General features: G+C 40.0%; 1 protein-coding gene and 1 non-coding gene across 4 annotated transcripts in view; one reads left to right on the forward strand and one right to left on the reverse strand.

Moving 5' to 3' along the window:
* Positions 1–2,517: 2,517 nt before the first annotated feature.
* On the reverse strand, positions 2,518–2,657 carry LOC111728304. The gene has a single exon (XR_002775642.1). It is a non-coding gene; the product is annotated as a U4 spliceosomal RNA (small nuclear RNA).
* Positions 2,658–5,113: 2,456 nt separating this feature from the next.
* The window catches only part of BUB1 (BUB1 mitotic checkpoint serine/threonine kinase), a 45,090-nt gene continuing 33,759 nt past the window's right edge, over positions 5,114–16,444 (forward strand). For 2 of the 3 annotated variants that reach the window (XM_003799255.3, XM_012811060.2), the window contains exons 1-6: positions 5,114–5,140; positions 8,665–8,724; positions 8,804–8,942; positions 12,280–12,476; positions 14,764–14,807; positions 16,108–16,202. In XM_003799255.3, coding sequence (XP_003799303.1) covers positions 5,115–5,140; positions 8,665–8,724; positions 8,804–8,942; positions 12,280–12,476; positions 14,764–14,807; positions 16,108–16,202 — 561 coding nt within the window. In that variant the 5' untranslated portion in view covers position 5,114. The remainder of the gene's footprint in view (positions 5,141–8,664; positions 8,725–8,803; positions 8,943–12,279; positions 12,477–14,763; positions 14,808–16,107; positions 16,203–16,444) is intronic. The other variant, XM_003799256.2, reaches the window with a different exon arrangement.

Genomic DNA, 16,444 nt, shown 5'->3' on the forward strand with positions numbered 1-16,444 from the left:
GATCTCTGTTGCCGCACTCCAAATGGAAATAACATTTCACTTGGCTCTTTATTCAAATACCAGCATGGCATGCTGGACTATACATTCTATTAAAGATTACTAGGGAGGTTCTTAGGGGACAAAGAGTCACAACCCTAGCCCCCCATTCCATCCTTCCTCCTAGACTGTAGTGATACAGGGTGGACTCTGGGCTTTTGTCCCATAGGCAACTTGTGAAGTCACAAGAAAAAAAAAATTCTAAAATGGAGGTATATATCTCCTTTCTGCATATAAACTTTATTCTTAATATTTTATCATCCCCTGTATCACTCCTCTGTTTCCTGTAACTGTTCTAATTATTGTAGAAATCTCTAGCCTTATGTGTTGTTTTAGGGTACAGCCAGCTAGCCACACATCTAATACTGCTACTCCAAATTTCTCTAAATTTTTCAGGGAAAGGAAGATACATAGGTATCTATGATCATTTGCTTTGATCAAACCAATATAATCGAGAGACCTTTTGAAACATAGCGCTGACTTTGATATGGTGTGACAACTCAATAGAGCTCAGGTATTAGGTGGAAAATCTTATGAGGTTCTATGATAGTGAAAATCAATGTAAACATTATGAAGACAATTTATTCATTTTATAGATCAGGAAATTGACACCCAGATTGAGATTTGATGCCATTTGTCCATTTGCTGCTTCTTAGATTGGAGCTTAGGTATCCTAATATGGCCTGGTTTTCCTTCTCCAATAAGTTTGGAAACTATGATGTTGGAATAACAAGTCACTGAAAATCCGTATCTAAATGAAGATACTATTGGCCTTCCTAATAATTACGGAAACTTATTAGAGTCATTTCTTATACACGGATAAGCTTATTTAATATTGAAATCAGCTTATGAGATGAATTAGAGTTGGACAGGAAAAGAGAGTGATGGCTGCACATTTCTGTACCTATTGCAGGAAAGGCCTACAATTAATCATAGCTCGCACCCAGACCAAGGCACACCTCCACTCTCCCACTCTGGGGGAGTGGGAGTTGGGGACATAAGGTAATAGAAGCACTAAGTCAACGATGATGCCAAAAAGGAAAGGAAGGAATGGATTCATGAAGCAAGGATTACTACTTAACAGACTCTTAGCTATTCCATGACAAGTGCTTCACTCTCAACTCAGGCCCAAAAGAAAAGGGCAGAGAAGATTAAAAAGGACAAGGGTAAGAACAGACAAACATTCGAGTGCTGTCAGAGGCCTGAGTGAGTTTTTTAAAGATGCTGGTCCTTTGGTATTTTTTGCTTATATTGATTTAAATAAGTTGCCAGTATTTCTTTGGGCTTTTTAGATTTTTTTTTCATCAAAGTATAAAACTATTCGGAGGTTCTTCATTTATTTCTGCCATGTAAAGATAATAATGTGAAGCTCTCAGGAAAAAATAAAAATCCTTCTAGGATTAAGAAATGGCATATGGGCTTGGCGCCTGTGGCTCAAGTGGCTAAGGCGCCAGCCAGGTACACCCAAGGTGGCGGGTTTGAATCCAGCCCGGGCCCGCCAAACAACAATGACGGCTGCAACCAAAAAATAGCCAGGCATTGTGGCGGGCGCCTGTGGTCCCAGCTACTTGGGAGGCCGAGGCAGGAGACTCGCTTGAGCCCAGGAGTTGGAGGTTGCTGTGAGCTGAGATGACACGGCACTCTACCCTGGGGGACAGCTTGAGGCTCTGTCTCAAAAAAAAAAAAAAAAAAGAAATGGCATATGGGGGCGGTGCCTGTGGCTCAAAGGAGTAGGGTGCCGGCCCTATATGCCAGAGGTGGCGGGTTCAAGCCCAGCCCTGGCCAAAAACTGCAAAAAAAAAAAAAAAGAAAAAAAGAAAGAAAGAAAGAAAGAAATGGCATATGAAACTTCCTTGAACAAGCTTCTAAAGTCTGTGAATCTGATCCGTCTCTGCCCTCCTCCTGTATCTCGTCTTACCCTGTAAAAGGACAGGGTAACTCCTCCAACTCAACATGTCTAAAACCAAAGTAGCGGCCTTCCCCCAGCTTCAATGGCCTGATTCTGTTCATTCTCCTAGGCCTCCAAATTCTCTTTGAATCTTTTTCTTACATATTGAAGATATCATAGTGTTCTGAGATTTCTTCTAACTCACCCCTTTACCTTCCATTCTCTCTGTCTCCAGTGCCAGTTTAAACTCTGAAAATTGCTGTTCTCTGCCTTTACTCCCCATCCCATACCCCTCTCTCCAATAAATCCTGAATACTGCCAGGTTCAGGATTTAGGTTAACCTAACAGGGACATTAACATGAACACATTGTGTGGGAAGATCACTTATTAAGTAATTCTTCCTCAGAATAAGAATGACAGGGGGGATTTTGGTAAGTGAGGATAAAGGGATATCATTGATTAAGCCAGGAAGTCAATGGCTTCTACCCATAAAGAAGCCTCAGGGAGAGGAACACCCAGAAGCAGAAGTGAAGGAAGGCAGACAATCTCTGTGGCTTTTAGAAAATAATATGATCACAACTCTTCTTTTTTAGTCTCCATAGCAACTGTCAAAAATCACTAGTGCCAACTACATTGCAAGTCCACACAGTGGGGTTTCAGAAAAGTGTTCAATTAGCAATAATCGCGCCTTGGCTAAACCTCATTAGCTACAATACTGCCACTGTTCAAAGCTAATCACAACTTTTATTTGTTCCCAAAAGACCCAGTTACTACCGTAATCAAGTGCAAATGTCTAAATCTAGAATTCAAGATTTAACACCAGAATACCAAATCAATCTTTCATAAAAGAATCTCTCCTACTCATTAACACAGTCCTCAGGAGTGATCTCCTCCTATAGTCTTGACATACACCTGAGATTACCTCTCCTGAGCTCAGCCTCACCTATATCCACCCCCAACTTCAAGGCCTAGTTCAAGCCCTCACCTCTGGGAAGCTATATCTGACTAACAGGTCCCCATTTCCTCTCCACCCTCTGAACATCTTTAGTAGAAATAGTCTGAACTCTCATTTGGCTTTTCTGTATATACACGTGTGTGTGTGTGTGTGTGTGTGGCTATAGATACACATTCTTTATATCACCTTTTAAACAATTATCTTCATCTGTATTTTCATGTACCAGGCAAAATCACTAGTTAGGGCAAGTTGTGTTTGAGTTGGACAAGGTTGTAATTAGCACCTAGTTCATGAAGGATTCTTACTCAACATGTCCTAAGTGATTAGGAAATGTGATTGAGCCACTATCAGAGATGGCTGAAAAGTTGAGTTGGTGGGACCAAAAGCGTCTCAGCAGAACTGGTGCTTATCTAAAGACCCTAGAGAGAGTAATAAACCACACAAATTAAATACTTATGTAGATCCAAAGTAACCAACACACTGGACAAAATTCTGTACTCTGTGAGCATTAGGACTTCAGAAGCTACTAAATATTTTTTCAGTCATTTAACTTAAGAGGCCTAAGCAAGCTGAAGCATCCACACAACCTCTTTCTAAAAGGAAGGTAATCACATGAATAGCTCTGTATATTTTACTTGCATTACCAAGTGGCCCTTGAAACAATCTCGAGAGGTAGAATGGGAAGTTATTAAAAACCAAGGTCAGAGAAGGCTAGGCTAACTCTTTTCCAACTCACTCTTAGTTTGGAAGCATCAGTATATTACATACTTCTTAGACATCTGGACTCCTTTACGAGGAGGTCTCTATTTTTGATTTTATGATTCCTAAGAACTTGGTTTCCAAGGTGCTTGGTCCCAAAAAAGATGTTGAAACCATTCTCACTGGCATTCTGCATCTACCTAAACTCTTCTCTTCTCATTTTAATTAGCGTCTGGATAGGGGAACAGCTCCAGTTCCTTGTGGGGCACCCCCTCCTCCGTTTGCTCCAGGGCACCCATACAGCCTATCAGATAGCTCAGTTACATCAAGGCCCAAAGTCCACCACCCCAATGTGCCCCCACGTTGGATGTAGTCGCCAAGCCAAAAACCACTCAAGTTTTTCTGTGAGAATTGAGATGAATCACTCCCTAATTTTTGCCACAGCATTTTAGAGTCTGGAACTAAGACTTCACAGGACATCTGGGTTTTCTTACAGCAAAGGATGCTGAATAGAAAACTGTCAGAAATGGGGGCTGTCCCTGTCATCCCCATCTGCCATCTCCTAAGCCTGAGGTCCCCAACCCTCTTGGCAGCGAGGGAAGACGGTGGAGGAGCACACAGCAGGAGGTGAGCAGCGGGCTGGCTAGCCAGGGAAGCTTGCTCTGTAGTTACAGCCTCCGGCCATCGCTGGCATCACAGTCTGAGCTCCCCCTGCTGTCAGAAAATTGGAGACGTTAGAGTCTCATAGGAGCACAAACCCTACTGTGCGCAGGTGAGGGATTCAGGTTGTGCGCTCGTTTTGAGAATCTAATGCTTGATTATCTAAACTGGAGATGTTATCCGCTGATGATGTGATGTGAAGCTGTAATCCGAAAGTCCAGTCTGTGGAAAAACTGTCTTTCCTGAAACTGGTCCCTGGTGCCAAAAGGCTGGGGACCCAGTCCTAAACCACAGGCTGGCGTTTCTCCCTGCTCTGCGGCAGTGAGCAACAGCAATCTCAACCCTACGAACGGGATTACTTTTCTGCTTTCCATGAACCACACATGATTCTGATTTATGTGTTTAGGCAAGAGTACATATTGTCAGGACCCAAGGACCAAGGCAGTTTTTCCGTCTCAGGGACCGCGATTTAGACATTTTTCCCTGCGAAGCTTTCCCTGGGATGATGGTTTACTGGTGTAATTATGTAAACCAGTCACAATTTGGCTTTTTAAAAAAGTTCCCTAAGCTGAGCCAAGCTAGCGCCTGCTCCCAGTGCCGCAGGCCGGACACCCAGCACCAGCTAAGCCAGGGGCCGGGTTTCTGTTCAAAAGACAGCTAGGGGAAGTGGGAGGAGCTTCTGGAGAGCAAGGGGCGGGGAAGGCGGGAACTTGGTCTCCCGGCAACGGCCGTGGTGATTGGCCAGCGCTCTGCAGCCGGGGCCAATGGCCAGATGTCCTGAAAACGCTCCGCGCGGCGATTGCGGCTGCGCGCCAGATTCGAATCGGCGGCGGCTCTTTGCTCGTGGCACAAGAGCGGCTGCGCCAGCTTCTCGCCATGGATAACCCAGAAGACGTCTTTCAGTAAGTGTCTGTCTGGGTGGGGTGGAGGCGCCCCGGAGTCTAAAGGAGCCGGCGTTCGGGCTGCGCCCGCCCCAGACCTGCCTCGGTTTGCTCCCTCCGTCCCTTGCCTGTGCTTTGCAGTTTGGCACCCCAGCATGGCCGTTCGTTGCGGAGAGCACTGGGCACCGCGTAGCGCTGGTCTCAGCCTACACCCCGGCGCTCGGCTCAGCTGCGGCCACAGTGGGGGGACTTAGGCAATTCGTGAGGCTCTCAGAGCTCTTGTTTATTCTTTGTAAGGAACCCTCTCTGGGCAGATTTCTGCTGTGGGAGAAAAAAGTCCAACCCAACCAAAAAGTCAAACCTTGTGTTTTATGAGAAATTTTCAAGTCTACTACAGTAGGGAGAGAGTTAAATATTGCTGTCTTTCCCATAATCCCACCGTTACTTTTACAAGTCTTTGAATGCAGTGCATTTTAAGGGGGGCAAAGGCGTTGCTTTGCTTGTTGAGTCATTTAAAGTGCCAGCCTGTTTACAGTTTTTAAATTTCCACGCCTTTGTTTTATGACTTACATGATTTATCCAGACTGTGATTAGAAAGTATTTAAAACTTGTTGTATGTGACAGCAAGTAAAACTGGTTAGTTTTATCGGTTCTTTGGGATCAGAAGACAGTTTGTTAAATACAGTCAAAAAAAGTTCTATTTGCTTTGTGACCTTTTCTTTGGCCTTTAATTTAGCCTGCATCTATTTTCTTTTGCAAGTCCCCTATCCTATTTTTAAAGGTAAATTAGGGATTTTTTTTTTTTTATCTTATTTTGACTTTCTAAAGATTTGTTTGCTTTAATGAACCGGGTGTTCTAGTATTAACTTACAGTGCGTTTAGGCCATTTTACTAGGAAAATTTGTTTGGTAGTAAAACATGAAATGTTCACCTTGGGCAGGTCTATTACATATTTTGGGAGAAAAGGTCTGACAGATTTATCCCCCTGCTATGAGGCATGAAAGAGATTCAAAATTTAGATGCAATATTTTTAATTTTTTAAAAGTAATACATTTATATGGCTAAAAAGAAAGATTTAGAAAAGTATTTATCAAGAGCTCTGATACCTTTCTTCCTCCCCCTTCGTGTGTAACCATTTTTCTTGATTAGAAGTGTATATATTTGTATTATTATATTCAACGTCTCTATGTTTGTGTGTGTACATTTCCTGCCTTTATTTCAAGTAAAATGCAGCAGAGTATGTAAACTACTCTTTTTGCCTAGCAGTATCCTTGGAAATCTCTTTCCATATGTAAATTTTGTTCTCATTATTTTTTTACTGTGGCATAATATTTCACATAGGTGTACCATAATTGATCCAAACAGTCCTCTATTGATAGACACAGGTTGTTGACAATCTTTTGCTAATATAAGTAGTGCCTCAGTGAATAACCTTGCACATGGGGCATTTTGCATGTATCAAAAGCAAATCAGGCTTAGGTTTTGGTAGATGTTGCCAATTCTCTTGGTAGGAATTGAGCACACAAGCCAGATAGATTGTTTCACCTACACATTCACAATTCTTATTTTTGCCAATCTGATGGATGAAAAATTGTATCTTAGATAAATTTCTCTTATGAGAGCGGTTGGACTTCTTTTCATGTTTGAGAGCCATGAGTATTTTTCTGTGATATGCTTTTTTATGCCCTTTGTTCATTTTTAAGAATTGAACAATTTGGCTCGGCTCCTGCCGCTCAAGTGGCTAAGGCGCCAGCCACATACACCTAAGGTGGCGGGTTTGAATCCAGCCCGGGCCCGCCAAACAACAATGACAGCTGCAACCAAAAAATAGCCAGGTGTTGTGGCGGGCGCCTGTGGTCCCAGCTACTTGGGAGGCAGAGGCAGAAGACTCGCTTGAGCCTAGGAGTTGGAGGTTGCTGTGAGCTGTGATGCCACAGCACTCTACCCAGGGGGACAGCTTGAGGCTCTGTCTCAAAAAAAAAATAATTGAACAATTCTTAAAAGAAAATTCCCTCAATTTCTGAAAGCTCTTTTGTTTTCCCAGTTTATCATTTCTCTTTTGACTCTACTTGATGTTTTGTTTGTCTATTTGACATGTAAAAGCTTTCTATCTACATATAGTTGTCTTTAGCTTTTCTTTTGTGGCTTCTGGATTTTGAGTCATAAGAAACATCGATTTCATTTGTATACTGAAGTGATAGTGAGAAGTATTGCTTTTTAAATCTTTTTTTCCTAAAAAAAAAAAAAATTGTAATTTTTTAGGCAAGCTAGGAATCTTCCTATACTTGACTCTCATACCCAGTATGCGATCTGATGAGGAAGCCCCATCATGTCTTTCACACCCTGGTCCAACTCACTACCCCAAAGGCTTCCTAGCTGATTTCCCACTTCTCACTCCCCAGCTAATGGTTGTCACCCTAAATATCCCCTGCTCATCACACTTAAACCACGCTGATTTTCTGTTTCTGACAGAGTCCAGTGTCTGAAGTTCTCTCAGTCTTGACCATTTCCTCCAGATAGCAACATGCCCTCCCCTCTGAGAGGCAGCCTTCCTTGACCACCCTACCTAAAAATAGTAACTTTTATCACACTCTGACCCTTCTCGTTTATTGTTTTGCTTTGTTTTCTAAGTAAACATTATTTTACACGTTTCTTTTAGTTTGTTTACCCAGCACAGCAGTTCTCAACCTGTTGGTCGTGACCCATTTGGGGTCATCCTGCAAATCAGATATTTACATTACAATTCATAATAGTAGCAAAACTACAGTTATGAAGTAGCAGTGAAAGTAATTTTATGGTTGGGGTTCACCGCGATATGAGGAACTGTATTAAAGGGTCGCGGCATTAGGAAGGTTGAGAACCACTGCCCTAGCACCTGAGCTCCCTCGGAGAGTTTGTTTTGTTTGGTTGGTTTTTTTAAGCTGTGATTGGCTCTGTGGCAGTTGGGGAAGCAGAGTTCTCAGGACACTCCAGGGACTGATTTCTCAGTACTCCCATCATGTGTTCTTTATCCGGAACATTGTGTTACAGTAAGGCCAGGAAAACAGTATCTGGAAACTCATTTCTGGTACCCTGGGCTTATCTCACACTCTTTTACAAGCCCTCTTTGAACCTCCATTTCAGTTGTGGCTCAGCCATGCTCCTGGGAAGCAAGGGCTGGGGACTGAGTCAGTGCCTCACCTGGATCCCACTGTTAGGAGAAGGAGCAACAAACTTCTGGATGGTCCTCTCACTGATCCAGTGAGAGGAGGAGACTCTTGAGGATGGAGCTGGGGCCTTACTTTCTTCTGGAAAAACACTGGCTGCTTCTGAGTGTTCTGGCTACTTCTGGGTGCATGTTATTTTAAATTCTATATAGCATTTGGATTGGTATTCCAGATTTTGATTTTAAGGTAAATATAAACTATATATAAGGTATATATAAATATATATATGTGTGTGTGTGTGTGTGGGTATGTATTATATATACACACACACACACGTGAATGATGTTTTGCTTTTTAGAAATTATTCCTAATATTTGTGCATACTGTTATTTGTTCTAGAATGTTTGAAGCCCATATGCGGAGTTATAAGGGTGATGATCCACTTGGAGAATGGGAAAGGTTAGCATTTTTTTTTCCTTTAAACAAACTATAATATATGCTGTCCTATGGAAAATTAACATCCTTCTTACTTTTCTAGCTACATGCAATGGGTAGAAGAGAATTTTCCTGAAAATAAAGAATACTTGACAACTTTGTTACAACATTTAATGAAGGAGTTTTTAGATAAGAAGAGATACCACAATGACCCAAGATTCATTAATTATTGTTTAAAATTTGTAAGTATACTTTCATACTTTCATCTGTATCATGTTGTACTTTTGGTTTTTCCCCCCTAGATCATAAGATCATTTTAGGCTGTATTTTATTTTAATGCTTTGTTTTTAATTCTGAAGATATAAGAAGAAAAACTTTTTTCTGTTCCCTTATTCAACGACACAGATTTCTGTGATCTCTGGTCACCAAGAAGTGTGTAGGGATTTCTCCCTAACAGCAACCAATCAGTTCTGCAGCAGATACCAGCTGGGTGTTCTTCAATTCAAGGTTGTGCCTCCACCCACTCCTGCCAATTACAAGCCTGGGTTGTTTTATCTGTGTTTCTGACTGGCTTATAAAGCAGCATTCCCCAGGACCTCCTCCATGGGTTCAGTTAATTTGCTAGTGGTACACATAACTCTGGGAAACACTGGCAAGCATCCCTGGGTTCCAGATGAGATATATTCCTAAGAATGTCTGTAGGTTGGATTTGTATGTATATCGGATCTCTGATGAACAGTATATATGGCAGTAATAATAACAGTACTATAATGGCTCATATGTGGTAATAATGCAGTGTAATACTGCAATAATTATAATACCTCTGCACTATAATAAATTACAGAAAATATTATGCTCTTTTAATTCAAACAAACGGAACATAAAAACAAACTCATATAAACAGTTTAGATAGGAGATAAGAGAAGTTTTAAAAAGGAACACTCAGCTGATGTTGCATCATTACTGAAAGGGACATTTTGAGACAAGAAGGTAGACTGACATTAATCAGAAGATTAAGCTGGAGATGGTGCTAGAGAGGATGGAGTGGGTGTGGGAGAATCAAGATTTGATTCTGTTGTAGAGCAAGGGATCTTACCACTGACGTGAGTATCTAGGGTTGTTTGCACAGCCTTTTTCTTTTGTCATATACAGCGTGGCCATAAAGTTCATGTGTGATTTTAAAATTGCACATGAACTTTATGGCCACCTGTAAATAGCCTTGCAGTAGCTGATATTTTTGCTAACTGTGCAGCAAACCTTTGTAAACCACTCAATGTTAAGATTTTGCTCCTCAAGCTTAGCAAATCCTGCTTTGGTGAGATGACATACTTCAGCTAATTCTTTTGTGATAAACTTTCTTGGTGTGGATTTTCTGATCCTTTGTACTCTTGTGTTTCAGCTGCTTCTCTATTTGACCAGCTACTAGTGTAAAGATGCTGTGCAAGGGTGTGGGTTTGTGTACATTTGGAGAAGAAACTAGTTCCTGAATTATTCATTTAATTATTTTGTTATAAATTATCCTCATGGGGAGCCCGTCATAAGTATGGAATGCCATAGTCAGGTCATTGTAATCCAGGGACTGCCTGTACTTAGATTTATTGGTTTATTATAAAGGATATTACAATGAATACCAGGGGGGAGAGATGGATAGGACAGTGTATTCCTTCTGTGTTATTCAACAACAGCGGAGGGACATGGAGCTTCCTTGTCCTTTCTGAATGTGACACCTTTCAAGAATTTCCATGTGTTTGGCTATCTGGAAGCTCATCTGAATCATGCCCTTTTGAGTTTTTATGGAGGCTTCAATCAATTGATTAAAGCATTGGCTATTGGTGGTCAACTTAATCTGCAGCCCTTCTTCCCTCTCTGGAGGACAGGAACCAGAGTCCCAAACCTTTAGTCCTGCTTTGGTTTTGCATGTTACGATCCCCAATCTGAAGATACCTAGGGGCTGTCAGCCCTTAGCTCATTAGCATACCAAAAGCCACTTATAACTTTGAAAATTCCCAGGGTTTTAGGAGTATATTCCAGGAAATGGGACAGAGACTAAATATATACCATCATGTATCACTTAACAAAGGGGATACAATCAGAAAAATAAATCAATACACTGTTGAAGCTATAGAGATTCAAATCAGTTTTTATTACAGTCATGCATTGCTTGACAGAGGTGACACACTCTGAAAAGTGCATGATTGGGCAGTTTTATTGTGTGAACATTATAGCGTGTATTTACACAAACATTGGTAGAGCCTACTTTACATCTGGGCTATATGATATAGCTATAGCTCCCAGGGGAAAAACCTGCATAACATGTTACTATACTGAATATTGTGGGAAGTATATAAGTACTTGTGTTTTTAAACATAGAAAAGGGATAGTAAAAATGCAATATAAAAGATAAAAAATGACATACCTGTATATGAATGGAGCTCATAGGACTAGAAGTTGTTCTGGGTGAGTCAGCAAATGTGAAGGCCACTCCTGTATGCTATGTATAGACTTCAAGTATAATGTAGTAAACCTATAAACAAAAAAACATCTTACCAAGTCTTCTGTAATTGTATGGTGCTATACCTTTATACAACCGGGTGCATAGTAGGTTTGTTTACACCAACACCACTACGAATGTGATTAATGCATTGAGCTACAAGATCAGGGCAGCTTGGACATCACTGGGTGATAGGAATTTTTCAGCTTCATTATAATATTATGGGACACCCCGCCCCCATTGTTTTGGTCTGTTGTTGACCAAAACATTTTTATGTGACACATAGCTTATATTTTATTTTATTTTTTAATTTTAAAAACTTCTTTGTTTTTTTGCTTAGATTTTATAATATACTAGTCATAAATTTTTAGATGTTGTATGGCCAGTGATGTGTATTTTAGAACCTTTGGCTTCTGTAATGTAGTCAGTTATTAAATTTTAAAATCTTCTTCTGTGTATTAAATCTGTATATGTCGCAGCATAAGATAGAAACCATTAAATAAAAGTTTGTTGTATGAGAAGTATATTTGGGGAAGGGAAGGTAAGCGGGCCACTCCTAGGTTCTAAGAGGATTCCTGGGAATAAATTAAAATTTAGTACTAAAAGGAAATGGCCACCTCAGTTTAGGCTTTAAAAGGTTGGGCCTCTTCAGTCTGGAAGTAAGGGGACAGGGGCATGAGCTCCAGTAATAAAATCAATGGATTGGATAAGATAAATGTGAATTCACTAAATTACAAAACACTACGATTAGAGGTGTCTCATAGAATTAGATGGAGCAAGCTCGGATTAAGACAAAAATAATAATTTACGTGATGGTCAAAATAGACCCACCATATTAGGAAATAGTGTGGCTATAGTGTGGGGACATTAAATGTAAAGGAAAGGGATGGGCTTAACCTTGAGGTCTACCGTCAGAGAACCACATGCGCCTCCCCCTATACAGTACATGCTGAGACTCGCCTACCCCCTATACAGTACATGCTGAGACTGCCACAAAGACTAAAGGAACGTTGACTTCTGGTGGTAGGTGGCCAGACCTCGGCTAGCAGTCTTATTGTTCTTATGTCTTTTTGTTTGGGCTCCTCTAGGCTGAGTTCAATAGCGACCTTCATCAGTTTTTTGAGTTTCTGTACAACCATGGGGTTGGAACCCTGTCATCCCTTCTGTACATAGCATGGGCAGAGCATCTGGAGACCCAGGGAGAGCTGCAGCATGCCAGTGCTGTTTTCCGGAGAGGAATTCAAAACCAAGCGGAACCCAGGGAGCTGCTGCAACAGCAGTACAGGTAGTTTGGAAATAATCTACTTTCAAATGTAATTTTTCTCTAAAAAATTCTATTGCTATCTATTTGTATAGGGAAGTCCTTACTGTGGAAAATGCGAGTAATACAGAGCAGTGCAAAGAAAAAGAAATTTCCCAGAAGTATTACTGCGAACATTTTGGTGTGTTTCCTTTTACCATCTTTTCCTGTGTTTGTACATATCTTTGTGTTTGTATATTTTAACAGTAAGTCATCCTGTTTGTCTGGTTCTACATGTCAAGCTTAATACTTCTCTTCAGAAGTAATGAACTATTTCGGAAGTAGTTGTGAAATCCGTGACAGGGTCATGCCATAATTTAACTACTCTCCAATTGGACATTTAAGTTGTTCACAACATTTTGATTTTTATAAGGAATACCGTGTTAACCAAAGTTATTTAATAAATAACTTGATGTTCACAATTTTTAACTTTATCTGTGATTAAATATGCCTCATTTAGGGAATTCTGAAAATAGAGAAAACTAAAGAAGCAAAATACCCTTTAGCATTTTTTTTTCTCCTTATTACAGGATTGCAAGCCTGCCCTATTTACATAGGTAGCTTTGTGTCAAAGTCTTTTTTTCTTTGTCATAAAAGTATTTTTAAATACATTTCCTATTTTTATCTTGTCCTTTCTGATAGCGTCTCACTTGAAACTATTGACTCAAAGGAAGGATGAAGAGTTTCAAGGCTGGTGGTGCATATAACCCAGCTGCCTCCTCCAGGGTTTCCCCACGTTTTTCTGTCTGCTTTCATCAGAATTTGAGACTCATTATCCACTGTCACCTTTGTACAGTATTCAGGCTTTTTAAAAAACTTTAAAATGAGCATAATGAATCTCCATTTATCGCCTACTTTTAATAATTATTAATCATGTGATTTCTATGCTAAGGAATTTTCAAACAAAGCTAAAACCACAAAATATTTTACCCTAAACATCTCTGAAAGCTTATTTCTTCTCAACTGTATTTTATAATCACATTGTCAAAGCAAAGTTTATCCTGAGCCAAATTTGTGCGACCATGGCCAAGAGATCCATGCCCAAGAAGCCTTGAGCAAGTGGTCCTGTAGTAGAAGGGTTGCAGTTTGGTTTTACACCTTGTAGGGAGACAGGAATCACACGTGAAGTCATAACATATATCAATATATAAAAAGCATACACTGACTTTGCCTAAAAAGGCAGAACCTCTCACAGCAGGGGTTTGTAGGTTGCAGGTCGGTGTAAAGTTTCCTTAATTTGTAATTGGTTAATGAAATGAAACTTTGTCCAAAAACTTGGAGTGTTTTAAGATAAGGAAGTCTGAGATTAGGAGATAAGTCACCAGATATATACTAAAAGCCCAGTAATCTGTTAAGTAAATTGATGACTTATAGATGTGGTTTAACCTTTGTCTTATATGGCCTTAGGCTTATTAATGATTTCGTATCTTAGTGTTACAAAAAATAACTCCAAAGAACAAGGCAGAACTTGACCCGTCTGGCCTCCCTTCTCAGGGCCAGCAACTCAGCTTTAAGGTTTTTCTGGGATCACCCGGGTCAAGAGGGGGTTCAGTTGGTTGAAGGAGGGGACTTAAGATTTTATTTTAGTTTATAAAACCTGACAAAAATCATCAATAATTTTTTAGTATCTAATTTTCAGTCTTTCCGCATCACATAAAATGGATTTTTTTTTAACCATTGGTTTTTTTGGATTAAAAGAGCCAACAAGTTTTAGCATTTGATGATTGCACATCTCTTAGTCTCTGAGTCACCTGAAAATGTTAGGCTTGAAAATTGCACATTACTTGACAGGTAGATTTGATGTACAGAGGGACCATGAAATGACAAATGAGAAGATCTCACAGAGGGTGAGCAGTAATACAGCTTTCTCTTAAAGAAGTAATCTAAGTACTTTTGTACTTCTTTCTTCCAACTATATTCCTTAGGTCCCAAAGGTATAAAACACCTAAAGTAGGAGTTCAAATGTCTTGTGTAAGGACATTTACAGACTGGATACATAGAGAAAAAGGGTGTATTTGTTACTTAAATTTGCGAAATAGCGACATAAACTAGTCAAAAGGAAGATTTTTCTAATAGTGTTTTAGATATGAAGATACTTCCAGAATTTTTAAATTTTGCACCAACTCTAAAATTCAACCTGTATGTTCTCTCTTGATCTGTTTTTACTAGCTTACGATAAACTGCCTATGGTATTTAGTTTCCACTATAATACAGATATATATTAAACCATACATTTATAATCTATAGTGATGTCCTTTCCACTGTCCTTTAGGTTATTTCAGACACGCCTCACTGAACCCCGTTTGCCTGCTCAAGGTAAAATAAGGCTTTCTACAGTATCTAAATTGTCGATAACTTAGTCTTTGATTTGTACTGCTTTCTCCACCTCTCCCCTTTGAAAGACAGATCACTCTGGCATTTAATGAAAACCAAATTGTGCTGTCTCGGGTTATGGAGAAAACATTTTGATAATCATAATGCCCAATTATATAGCTCTGGAGAACAGGGGCTCTATCTTAACACTTTATAAGAGCAAACAGCTAGGCATGGTGGCTATAATTCTAGAACTTTAGGAGGCCTAGGTGGGAGGATTGCTTGAGGTCAGGAGTTTGAGACCAGCCTGGGCAACATAGCAAAAATCCATCTCTCCAAAAAGTAACAAAGTTTTCCAGGTGTGGTAGCATGTGCCTATAGTCTCAGCACTTTGGGGTGTTGAGGCAGGAGAATCACTTGCACCTAGGAATCCAAGTCTGCAGTAAGTTATGATCATGTCACTGTACTCTAGCCTGGGCACCAGAGCAAGACTCTGTCTTTAAAAAAAAAAAATGAAAATTGCCTAAAATAGAGGACAACACTAACTCTGGACTCGGTCTGTTTTGAATTGAATCAAATGTGTTTAATGCAACTTTTAAAGGAATGTAGCCTTTTTTTTTCCTGAGAAATAAAAATCACACTTCAGCAATAAGCCTTGAATATCCTATCCTCTTGTTTAAAATAACTCAAATAAAATTTGAGGTTTAAAATAACTCAAATAAAATTTGAGGTTTAAAAACCTCAAATAAAATTGAGGTTTTACATTTCTTTTGGGTATTTCCTTGGGCATTTTGAATTGTCTCTATAATACTTCTCTTATCTAAAACATGTTTTAAGGACCATGCTGTGGTTCATGCCAGTAATCCTAGCATTTTGGGAGATCAGGGTAGGATTGCTTGAGGCCAAGAGTTTGAGACCTCTCAAAAGTTTTAGACACCAGAGCGTGAGCAACATAGAAAAAACCTATCTCTACCAAAAAAAAAAAAAATTTAGCCATTTCTGGTAGCATATACTTAAAAATCCCAGGTACTCAGGTGTCTGAGATGGGTGGGTCACTTTAGCCCAGGAGTTTGAAGTCGCAGTGAGCTGTGATGATGTCACTGCACTCTAGCCTTGGCAACAGAGCAAGACCCTGCCTCCAAAACTAGATGAATAAATTATGTTTTAGTTAAAATTTCTGAGACAGTGTGAATAAGTTGATTTATTTCTTATGCTACTTGCTGAAAGATTAGGGGAATATATTATATTAAATAATTTTATTTAATTTAGTTTTGCCCTTATTTCATCCCCTCTTCCCTCATAGCTAGAGCCTCAGAACCTCTAAATGATCAGATTGTAAACCAGATAACATCAAAATCAAACCCAGGAAACAACTCGGCCTGCATTCCTAAGAATCAGGTAACAGTGACATTTGTGGGTTATATGGAACCTGGGAATAGTGTTGAATGGCCAGCCTGGCTTCCCTGTACATCTCATTTCTTTGACCTGTCTCTCATGACTCTAACCTCTTTGTCAGTCACCTGCTCCTGTGGCAACTTCCTGGGCCTGTCATCCTCTCCCACATCTCATTTCAAATATAATTTGTTGTGTGACCTAAAGAGGGGTCTCTCTCACCACACAGCCTCCTATCCCCACTGCCC

The sequence above is a fragment of the Otolemur garnettii genome, unplaced genomic scaffold (genome assembly GCF_000181295.1).
Source record: "Otolemur garnettii isolate 467f Iridium unplaced genomic scaffold, OtoGar3 scaffold00148, whole genome shotgun sequence".
NCBI classification, from domain to species: domain Eukaryota; kingdom Metazoa; phylum Chordata; class Mammalia; order Primates; family Galagidae; genus Otolemur; species Otolemur garnettii.